This window comes from Aphelocoma coerulescens, chromosome 4 (assembly GCF_041296385.1).
Source record: "Aphelocoma coerulescens isolate FSJ_1873_10779 chromosome 4, UR_Acoe_1.0, whole genome shotgun sequence".
Classification (NCBI taxonomy): domain Eukaryota; kingdom Metazoa; phylum Chordata; class Aves; order Passeriformes; family Corvidae; genus Aphelocoma; species Aphelocoma coerulescens.
Genome location: NC_091017.1, coordinates 17470352 through 17482351, shown reverse-complemented (window position 1 = coordinate 17482351; position 12000 = coordinate 17470352). Strand labels below are relative to the sequence as shown.

Sequence of the window (12000 nt, the reverse complement as noted above, 5' to 3'; positions counted from 1 at the left end):
TGGGGCTAAGTAAAATAGGGCTTCTGAAGAAAAACTGTGTTAACTTGGAAGGAACAGTAATGCATGGAATAGAATAGTTTGCAAAATCCCCAAAAGTGTGGAATCTACATATGATTTCAAGTGCTGGAGCTTGAGATTCTAGTTCAGAACAATTACTAGTGGTGAACTACTTCGCATTTGCAACCATGTCAGTCGAACCCCCAAGAAAGGCAGTGGCAAAAAGCTGTAGCAAACAGAAGTATTAAATCCAGGCAACAGGGAGTATTACTGTGCAATTGATATTCTGCAAATATAAAAGAAGCTAAAGAGAAGAAACAGGTAAGTGACAATGACACTACTCACTTTATCAGCTACAGACACTGTGGGAAAGGAAAGAGGCAACCAGTGTAAGCATTATATAAATCCAACCACAAGGTGCCAAGCACCACCTTGGAAGCACAGAGTACCTTGAGCTTACAGGGAAATAAGCTATGAGAGAGGCAGCAGAGAGTTGTCAGTACACAGCAGAATAAGCTCATATTGAAAAGAAAACAAATACAGGAAAAAGAGACGGTGCAGGAAAGTTTGGAAACATATATGAAAATATACAGCAGACAAACAAACACATGGCAATTCTGATGTCCATCCCCTACACTGTGATACTGTTATCTCTCTTCTATGTGGCAGCCAGATCCTTGAACTTCTCACCTGCTCTAATAAGGGGTGGATTAAGTTCAAAGTTATCCAGAGAGTTACAAAATGTGTGCAAGGGCATTCATCTCAGCTGGCAGGGATTTTCCATACTATAAGGGAAAGATTTAATCATACAATCTCCATTAACCCTCTCAAACTGAAAATAACACGCTTGGAATTAAAAATAAAAATCCCTATCAAGCAATATTAATCCAAAAAAACCTAGTACACACTAAATGGAAATACTTTTGAGTGTAGTGAAACATGCACCTGTAAACCTTTCTTTTGTTTTGCATCAAGTACACAATTCTACCAATATACAAACAGATTCTGTTGGCTCTCAAGGCCAACAGACTACTACAGATAACAACCAACAACTGAAATATTCCACTGTATCAGGCCATGCTATGAGTGCTAACATCAGGGGTCCAAACACTTGCTGTTCTGCTGATAACACTACAGACAACTGAGTAGTGGAGTCTGGAGTCACATGTTTTAGATGTGAAATCTCCAAAGTCATATCTTACACCCAATCTTTGCATCTCATGCTTCACCACCTGTGCTGTAAATGCTATATGCTAAAAGTGAAGAAGAGGTGAATCTGTGCATACATGAATAACCTGCTTCATGCTCCTTTTCAAACAGATGTTGGCAATGCAAAACCCAGTCAGCTAACAAAAAAAGTAACTTATAAGATTCTTGGGAGCGTGTCAGTTTCTCCTCTATTTTATAGATTTCAAAATAACTGCAAAGCAAGAAATCTCCTAATATCATCCCAGAGAGAGAGGAAGGAAAGAAAAAAAAACCACTTAGCTGTAAAAACAGGTGAAAAGCTGGTACCATCTGAATCTGCCTCTCAAGTAATGCTTACAGCAGGACAGACCATTAGAGAGGACGGGAGAATCTACCATGCATTCTGATGCAAGATGGAAAAGGCACCATGGCCTGTGCCCTTCAGGCATAACCTTGTGCAGGGAGCAGTGGAGAACTGCAGTGCCCAGGGGAGCCACACTGCCAAAGAGTGCTGCATGCCCTTGGGAGCATATGCCTATTTTTCCAGGCCTTTTCGAGGGCTGTTATCCAGCCTCCACTACAAACTTTGCTAAATGTGTGATAAGGAAGTAACGTTGCCAAAACCTGTCTTGCTCCCTCCCTGTTTTCCTTATATACTTTAGTGTTTCTAAGGGAATAAAAGCTACAGCTGCAGGGCATTAGGATGAACTTTTGGTTACAGAGAGCTGCCACAGCACAGTCCCTCACATCAGCTCCTCACACACACACAGGGACCTGCTTTGAAATGTGTTATTCTAGAATTAGGACAGAGCTCAGCTTCTGCACCTGCTTCACACTGAAGGTACAGCTCCCAGTGCAGTGCCTGCTGCTCTGAGCATGTCCTGAACAGCAGTATTTATCAAGAAAGCACTCTTAAAAAAAAACCCAACCAAGCTACCTTAATTAAACTCCTCAATCTGATCCCTCTTCCAATGAGACCTCAATACAACAGAGTTACTGCACTAAAAGATAAAACACAGCCAAATCAGAAGCAGTACTCAAGGAACAAGTGCTTGAAAGGCAGCTTGAAGCAAACAGAAGTATAGCAGCTCACTAGTAAGACACAGACACACTTCCATGACAAATGAGCCTAGTTTAGGCTCCACATTTAGAGAGATAAATGCACAAGTGTTTCTTTTCTTTGCAAAAATACACACATCTCTAGTTTTACACAGTTTTACAGGTGTGCATACATAGACATACAATTACATTTGTGCATGCAACAGATCATGTCCCTTAAATACTAAGAACCAAAGTGGCATAAGACTCATGGGAAAGAAGGAATAAGAAGTGCTTAATGGAACCAAAAACCCCATGAAAGTCTCTTTCACCTTGCACTTCAGAAACTGAAAATCCATGGATTAGGAAGGAATTTTGGCTATTGTGGAAAATTGCACATCTGTTCTAGCTGAGAAAAAACTTCACAATTATTTTACTTTAAAGAATACCCTTTAATAGAAATAGCTAAATGCAAAGGACCATCATTAGCAATCTTGTTATTTCCTTGCCTTACTGACACTATTAAGCAAAAGAATGTTAACTTTTAATTCATGTTGTCTCAATTTCACCTTTTCACTATCATTTGGACCACTTCACACTTGATGGAACACCAGGAGAAGCCTCTCACAAACAAAATGAAATGCTCCTTTAGATTTAGGCCTTGTAAAAACATAAACATGAGCAGCTTTTTCATTAAACTTTTAAGACAAGGAACTCCCCAAGCAATGTTTCACCAAGCCGTAAGAAAAAATGGGGATTCTTTTGGTAGTTTTCTGAAATAATTGATTTTTGCATTCAAACATTCCAGTATACCTGCATGGCACTAAGTATTGACCTCCCATTCCTGAAAAAACCTTTTAATTTTTTATTTTACATCTATCACTGGTACACCACCAATGAAGCTTTGCACATTGGCAGAGTACACCCAAGATTTAAAAGATGCTGTTTTCATGGTAACTTAGTTTCTGCTCATCACACAGTTCTTGTTCTACAAAAAACTTTACTCTTTTTTTTCCCCCATAATTTAGCAGGAAGCAGATACTGAACCCATGCAAGAAATTCTCGATACAGACTATTTAAAACCAGAAGACCAGTATGTGGCATACACAATATTTATTCACTGATTTATGCTTTTTCTTCAGCATTCCTTTTCTTTCCTCCCCACCTTCCTTGAGACCCAACACATCACTTCAGCTGTGTGTTGTGAAAGAGAAAGCTAACCTGTTGCAACCTCCCTACACGTGAGACTGTCCAGACTTTCTAAAAATGAGACCAGCTTCCTGAAGGGATAATCCTGTGCATGTACTTTGTTTTCAACAGCAAAGTGCTGAAGCACAGAAAACAACCAGCAAAATCTGCTCACAATACAACAAAACACCAGTTGCAGGATAAGCAGCCCTTTAAGATGACAGCTACAAATATATTCCGCTCCATTATGCTTAAACATACCCTTTTAAAAGCCATTCATTTATAGGTGTGATTGATAATAGCTGAAGAAAGACCCATATTGCTGTTGGGAAGAACACAAGTGTAAAAATCTGGACAAAAAGGTGTAGTTTCACATGCATCAAAGCACTTGTCAGCTCCTGCAAAAGAAAAAGAAGAGAGGAAGTTGCAGTCATAACAGCCGGAGTAAGATCACATTTGTGCTTTTAAAACTAGGACCATGGTTATAATACAAAAGGAGTGCATGTCAAAAAGGCACCTTTAGGGATCATCTGATCTCCACTTTAATAATGAAGTACATCCAGACAACATAAAAGCTGTCTGCTCCTGGGCGTTGTTCCAAAAGAATTGTCCACCACTTCAATAATAGTGTAGCTCTCAGAACAGCAGCTTTTCAGCAAGCAGCCTTAGCACCTTGCCACTGCTTCAAAACCTGTGTTAACTGCACTGATGGCTGTTTATTTTACTGACCCTTGATATCAAGAGGCATGAAAACTTGTAGTGAGCACACGATTTCAAGTTTCTCTGTCTAAAGAGATCCACAAACTGTGATCCTCATTTATACTGTGAAAAAAAAAAAAAAAAAAAGAAAGGATGTTTATGGATGTTTATATTACCAAGCATTCGTTTGTGGTGTTGGTTTTTCTTTTAAGGAAAAAAAAAACATAAAAAGCAAAGTAATCTGTAGCAGACTTTGATTATTTATTGTAGCAACAGATAGGAAATTTATAGGAAAAAAAAAATTAGGCTGGTGAAGAATAGCAAAGAATACCAAGACCATAGCTAGCTAAAAACAGTTAAGCCATAAATTTCAGAGAAATGAAGTGTAAAACATCACTGGAGACTCAGAAAACAACAAAGAAAAATTTAATTTTAAATAGTGTAAGAGTACTCCAGAGAGGTGATCAAGTATCCTTACAGAAAAAAAAAAACTCTTCAGCTAGCTCTGTGTCTCTGTTTCTGCCTTTTCAGGCATTTCAAGGACCTTCTACAGAGGTTTTTGAGTACAAGGAAAGAGCCTTATACATTTCAGCTCATTTCAAATCTCACAGACTGAAAATAAAAATTCCTCTTCCTTTTTCTCACAGTAACTCACACTCTTTTCAAGTAAACAATGCAAAAGAACTGATGACACTCTCATTTAAAACCTAATTTGCTAGGATTCTCCAGCTGACACTTCAGATGCATTAAACATATATATATATATATATATCTCAATCACTATATCACACATACAGAAGTGCCCTTTTAATTTCATATTTTTACAATTGGAAAATGCCTCAAAACCAGACGATTTTAAGAGAACTCTGTGATACTTCCAAAAGTAAAACCCAAGACAAAAAGAAAGCCTCATTGTAACTTCCAGGGGGCAAGAAAGGTGATACAACATAGCCAACCTACTGCATGGAGGAATGATGTATTACTGGAACAAGTCTTTGCAGATCTAATCTACCAGTTTTGAAAATGCCTCTAGTGATTGTCTTTGAGAATAGTTAGAGTTATTTAGAATAGTCATTAGTATAATAGTATGCCTTAGACTGTATGATCACAGAACAAATGCTGAGGCAAACAGCTTTCACCCTCTTAAACAGTCTACAGGGGCTTGTCCCAAAATACATCTGCCACCTCAAAAAAGTTGCTGGAAGCTGCTCGGTACAACTCTGTTTCTGCACACCAGACAGAACCTTGTCTTTCCCAGTATTTCAGAGCCTTTAGGGAGCTTATCCCAGCCTCTCCCTGATCAATGTGGGTCCCTGTTGCCATCCAGCCACACTTCCAATAGTCATAGCTGGACCCCTCTGAGCAAATACCCACACAGAGCCAACAGTGTTTTCAGTGGCTTGCCAAATTCCTTGTTGAAATGGATAACTCAAGTATGTGATTTGATTTCTGGGGCCCTTTGGGAGGCATTTGCTTTAAAAGAGCAAGGTATCCAGTCACTGAAAACTGAAATAGCATTATATTAAGGTGGAATCAAATGTTCTTGTCAGAGAACACAGAGTATTTCTACAAATGTAAGAGGACCCTGGTCACCTCTGGTTCTGAAAGTGTAACAAGGCCATGCACAGACAGGCTCTCCTTGAATGTTGCCAATTATTTTGTAAATTACTTTCTGAAAACATCAGCAAAATTTTTTGAGCATGCACTTTCACAGCAGATTAAACCACAAGTGTAGCCTTAGAAGAATATCAGTTATTTCGAATTTTGTCAGATTGATCAGAAGGCCTCTGTTAACACTTTTACAACTTTTCATCCTGTCATACAGCATACCAAACACCACTTTCCATCTAAGTAATCAATTATCTAAGGTAGAACAGCTGATACACAGGTCAAGAACAAATAAAGCCAAAAGCAGAAACCCTTTACATTGCAACCCAATAAAAAGGCATATTGAGTAATAATACCATCTTCAGGTTATGCCTTAAACAACTAAAACATGCCTCAAAGTATTTTAATAAAAACGTGACCTGGCCACCTAACACATATAAGGATTGTTTTTAATATACACTTTAGAAAATAATAGCACAAAGTACAGAGTGAGAAGTTATTTTCTATCTCTATCTTCTACCCCCATGGCAGAAATTCAGGAAAAGCCTAGCTTCTTCATGAAACATAAAGCTGGATAACAGCACCAGCCCTAACTGCTGCTCCCAAAACAACCTGAGATCAGCTACCTGGATATAAACTTCAGCTCCTGTAAAAGCTTCATTTACATCAATATATTGCTTTTAGTACCATAGATGAAAATAAGTTATGCAAGTTGTAAGTGAGACATGACACATTGCCCAGAAAACTGTCAGTCACATCACCTTAACTGGAAGGAGTTAGATGTACACTAGCACTGAGAATCTAATCAAGACTTTGATAACGCCACTGATTTCTCTCACAGCTTCTTTACAAATCCCAGGTTTCAAGGATACAAACTAGTGACAGGGAAAGAAATTCTACTTTTTTTTCTCTGAATGCAAAGACTGCTAAGCCTGAAAGAAGAAAATCCCACTCTATTAATACTACTCAGGGCTGTGTTTTGGGTTCTCTTCTCTGTGGAAGAGAGTGCCTCTCCACAGCCTATTTCCACTAGGATTAATTACCATCCCAGGCAAACAAAGGATTCTTCCTGCATCCCCATAAGACCATAAGGCTGCTACAGAACTGACTAAAGTTACCCAGTTCACTTACACAGTGTCCTGGCAGAACTAGAGGTCCTAGTGCCAGGACACAGCAAAGGAGAGGGCAGCCATCAACTCAAACACCACCTCCACTGGAAACTTTACCACTATAACCACGATACAGGTGTAGAAACTTCTTTTTTTGTTGAATGCACACTGCTCACTCAAATCCCAGTTCACCAGGAGATAACTGGACAAAATTGTGATGATTCTGTCAGGCATCAGTATCGTGCAACTTACGAATAGCACGCCCCGTTAGCCAACAGCATAAAGGAATCAGAAAACTAGACTAGCAGAGACATGGAGTGTTTCATTTCAGCTCTGGCTGCTCCTTCTCTTCTTGGCACACAGCCATCATTTCCTTTCTCCACAACTCCTTTACATACCCCCTCATCTCTTCTGAATCCCAGACTGTTCCTCTTTGAATAATGTGTGACACAAAATTTTAAACAAATCAGTGCCTGGGATATGCACTAGAGAACAAGCACCTCAAATCCAGCTGTCCACAGTGAAATCCTATGAGAAAAGATTGCCAAGACTTTGCACCTGTATATTGGTATTGTATCTGCATATGAACCCTTTTGTGCTGATCCTAGCTGCTGTCCTGGCCTACCCAACAAGGTAAGTTAAAGCCACCAGGTCTTTGTTTCCACCAATCCAGCAGTGAACAGCTGCATCTCACCCTGATTTGGGTTTGGGACACAATCACGGTGTAGATCCAGTCTCCAAATTGTGCTCATCACTGCAATTTAGTTAAAGCTGTGCAGAGACAAACAACCCACACTCTGTGGATGGGTGACATTTATTCACACTCCCCTCACCATCTTCATTAGTTTGTGAAGCACCTTCTGAAATCAAGGAGGGTTATTCCATGAATGTCTAACATTTATCTTCTCTTGTTAGCCATCCTCCCAGCACCACCACCCCCATTCCAATTACATTCAAATCTGATCAAAAGGAACACAAAACTTTTTAAAGCACAACAGGAATGAAGCAATGAGAAATTACAGTACCTCGGTTTTTAAGGAGAGTCCACTGTTAAAGAATATAGCTGAAACGGCAATGTAAGTTATGGTAATTTCTGGTTTCAAGGGTCCTAAAAAATACAGACATAGAGAACAAAGTGAACTACAGTCAAAGAGATAATGATATGCATATAATATATCAGAGTAAATGAGAATGCTTAAAAAAATACCTGGAAAAAGTCTAAGCAGTAAAGTCTCTCAAAAAAAGAATGGTGTTTCTATTAAATTAAGAAAGCATGCTATTCATTTTTAAATAAAAGTAAACCAGTGAGTGCAGAGGGAGTTATGTCATCATATAAATTTGATTTCCATGATTAGAGGCCACTGGAAACTCACAGGTAAATTCTGAAAATTTGAAAATGGGGAGTTTTTCACAGTTCTGCCACCAGAGTATCACTACAGCATCAGCAAACTCAAACCATACACCCAAATAAAAATATTAGCTGGTACCTTCACAGGGCCATTGATATCACCCACACAGCTACCTCTCAGTTCTTGCTCTACAACACACACACCTGTCTGCCTGCACAGAGAACCCAAATCATACCTTGCAATGATTTCCTCAGGGCAATACAATTCTGTGTTATTCCCCTCACAGCAGAAACCGGTTCAAAATGGTTCATTCCAGTCCTACAATAACACATTTCAGACACTGCTGAATTGAGATCGGCAAGGGCAGATGCCTGCACCTCCAAGGGTTCCTCTCTATTAAAGGCTTACATTTGTATATATTTATATATTTTTTTCAGGGAGATTAAAATATAGTATTTTTTACACTCCTATAAAAATGATGAATTCTCTTAATACACTTTGCCTTCAGAGGCCACCAGGCATAAAATGTATGTGCTCATTTTTTCATGAGCATTCAACCAGATATTATGTTAGAAAGAAAATATTAGCAGGCTACTTAAGACCAAAGTAATATCCTCACTCTCCAAGTGACCCTAAGTTGTCATGAGCAAAACTGCAACAGCAAACAAGCCAGCCTTGCCTAGACACTCCAGAAGAGAGGAACCTTTCTGCTCCCTCAGATGAATGATACACTGATGGTCACACTGGAGTAAGGTCAATGATCCTTAAATCAGAGGGATTTGATTGTACAAGTCAAATTTGCAGCTCAAGTCATTTCAACCCAAATCCTACTCTCAGAGAGAACTCTGTTGATGAGACACTAAAACTGTGTGTGCTAAATACAAAAAAAAAAAAAAACAAAACACCAAACTACATACATGAAGTGTAAGGTAAAAATAAGACAGGAAATGCAAGAGTTACAGTTGCAACAAAGCACATGACTAGTTGCAAAATTATGGCATGTTAACTGAATAGAAAGATTATATAAATACATACAGCTATACAGAAAACTGTATTTTATAGACACAATTACCTATTTTTTCTAATCATTTAGAAGATTAGAGTATCTATGTACATGCACATACACACTAAGCAGACACGCAGTGGGTTAGTCTGGCTAAAATATGGGTTCTTCCAGGACACAGTTTTTTCTGGTTTAGGGTTTTTCACTGGGCTACCTGAACTCTTTCTCACAGGAGAAACCTCTACTATCAGAGCAACCACACACTCATGGAGCACAGGGAACTCTGGTCACAACAGATCCCCTTCATCTCTGGTTATTTCCTGGTCAGAAAAATTCTTTTTACAAGGGAACTAAATGGGCTCATTTATCAAAGTTGAAAACACACAAAAAGGGCTTGGCTTATGTCGTGAAGGTGACAACAACACAAATCTTTGTTATTTATGGCACAATGTTCCACAGGTACAGATGCTGGACCATCCATACCATTCACTAAGGCCCTGCAAATTGCCATGCACAGCTTTATCAGCTGGAAGATGACAAACTAAGGTTTTTTCATATATTGACACTTCCCACCTCTCACCTCTTCATGCTTTTAAGAAAAAATGTTTTTTTTCCTCAGAGCACTGAGATCACATAGTTTCAGAGGAGGGGATACCACTATGGGGAACACGTGCTCACTAGTTTCAATCAATGCTTCCAAGATTTTTCAAGCAAGTTGTCCCAGGAACAATACTGTGTCGAAGCCTGACATCTCTTTGCAGCAGAATTAAACGAAATGCTCCGTCACATTGCTTCCATGCAGGAAGTGAGCCCAGGAAAAATCATCTCCTATTCTAGTTAAAAGGATCTCCCACATGGCTGCTAACAATTAGCATGGCAGTCAAAGCAGAAAGGGACAAAACACCTGATACTATCAATTTCAAGTCGTCTCTAAGGTCTGCCAAAACCACAGCACGGATCCTGCAAGAAGCTCCGCGTGGGTCCTATTCACCAATGCAGAACAGCACACAGATGTTAGAAGGGATCCTTGCACAGCAGGAATTCGCCTACCCTGAACTCCATGAAGTACCGGAGCCTTAGTTGCCACAGCAAGTGTTCAGAGCCATATTTTTTTTTAATCACTTTCTTTTTTTCCCAGAACCTAAGAGGGGGGAAAAGCTTGGCTCCTCAGTGAGAAGCTGTCTATTCTCAAACTCCAACTCTGTTAAGAAGAAAAAAAAAAAGGAATTAAAAAAAAAAAAAACAACTGTGCCTATAAAAGCATAGATAGATTCCTCCTCCTCTCACGTAATGTGGAACTGCTATAGTAATTCTATTGAAGTGCTCTACATTCCTTTTCTTAAGCCATAGGAGAACAATTAGGAAGAAGAAATACAAAATTTAATTTGTTCTTCAAAACTGTGAACATCTGGAGCTGAAGTTCCAATGGAAACTAACCAGAAGACACTTCCAGCGTTTATACTTAAAGATACATTGTTTATGTTTAAATAACAGTGGATATTTCATCAGCCCTTGTTCCGGGAAACATCCAAGCCCTCCCTGCTTAGAACGGGCAGATCTGCTTTGCCCCCTAAGCACTTGATACCACTTTGCACAGGATCAGTTTCCCTGTTTTCCCCCACCTTTATGAGGAAGTAAGTGGGAACAACAACAAGACCAAAAAAAAAAAAAAAATCCAAAACTTTAAAATACAAGTGTTCTACTATAAAGTGAAAGAAAACACAGCACCTGAGAGTTTACCACAATACACCTCCGGGGAAGCTCCCAGATGGCAGAAATCCATACCCTGCTCTGCCAGGACTTCATGCCCAGAGCTCTGGAAGTTATGACTTAGTTGAACAGGAGCACATTCAGAGCCAGTCACCACTCGGCTTCCATCACTCCTAATCCCAAAAGAGCAGAACGCTCTTCCAGCCACTGGTACACTGCCGAGCAAAGACGCACAGGAACACACCCGGGAGCAACTCCCGGGTGCCTGAGGAGGAGCGACTGGAAGCAGGCGGAGAAGGAGGGCAGGGACCCGGCACGGCGGGGGACGGGAGCTGGCAAAGTCCCGGGGGCTCCCGCTGCCCCCACCGGGGCACAGCGCCCGCACTCACCGCCTTTGACGCCGACGCCGGGCTCCAGCCGCGCCACGGCGATGACCAGCACGATGCCGAGGATGAACCACTCCTTCCGCAGCCGCTCCAGCAGCCCCATGGCGCTGCCCGCCGCTCCCCGCTGCCCGGATCGGCTCCGCCAGCGCCACTCGCTCCGGTTCGGCCGGGCTGGTCCGGCGCCGCTCGGCTGCTCCGGGCTGCTGTGGGCGCGGGGCGGGGCGCGGCCCCACCGCCCGCCGGCAGGGCCAGCCGGATCCGCTGACAGGAAAAGTCTCACCCACCGCCGCCATCGCTACCACGCATCTCCTAATAGGCGCGCAGCTCCGCGCTGCCTCCCGCCCGCCCGCACGGCTACGCGTAGCTCCGGCCCCCCGCTGGCTCCGGCCGCCCCCGCCCCGCATCCCTACGCCGAGGCGGACACCGCGGGTGGCTGTGGCGGGAACGGGACGGCGCCGTGGCTGCCGTCGCCGGCCGGGTCGGGGAGGGCGCGGGCATGGAGTCGGTGCCGGCTGGCGGGCGCGGGGCTGGACGGGCGCGGCGCAGCAGGGCGGGCGCGGCGGTGCGCGCTGTTTTGGTACATTACAACGCCCGCGTGACGGCCGGCGTTTGACGCGCGGGAGGGCGGGCGCGAGCCGGGAAGCGCCGGGGCGGGAGGCGGGATCCGGAATCTCTCCGTGAGGGCGGGCGCGGGTCGTTGGTGGCCGGGCAAACACCGACAGCCG

At 42.1% G+C, this 12000-nt stretch overlaps 1 protein-coding gene across 2 annotated transcripts in view; it reads right to left on the bottom strand.

Annotated features, from left to right (window-relative positions):
* Window positions 1-11452, bottom strand: part of SLC10A7 (solute carrier family 10 member 7) — a 142808-nt gene extending 131356 nt beyond the window's left edge. Inside the window, exons 1-5 of one of the 2 annotated variants that reach the window (XM_069012855.1) lie at window positions 11279-11358; window positions 10230-10380; window positions 8412-8494; window positions 7853-7935; window positions 3673-3809 (exon numbers count right to left, since the gene is read on the bottom strand). In XM_069012855.1, the coding sequence (XP_068868956.1) occupies window positions 3673-3809; window positions 7853-7935; window positions 8412-8487 (296 nt within the window). In that variant the 5' untranslated portion in view covers window positions 8488-8494; window positions 10230-10380; window positions 11279-11358. Of the gene's footprint in view, window positions 1-3672; window positions 3810-7852; window positions 7936-8411; window positions 8495-10229; window positions 10381-11278 lie in introns of both variants that reach the window. The other variant, XM_069012854.1, reaches the window with a different exon arrangement.
* Window positions 11453-12000: the final 548 nt, after the last annotated feature.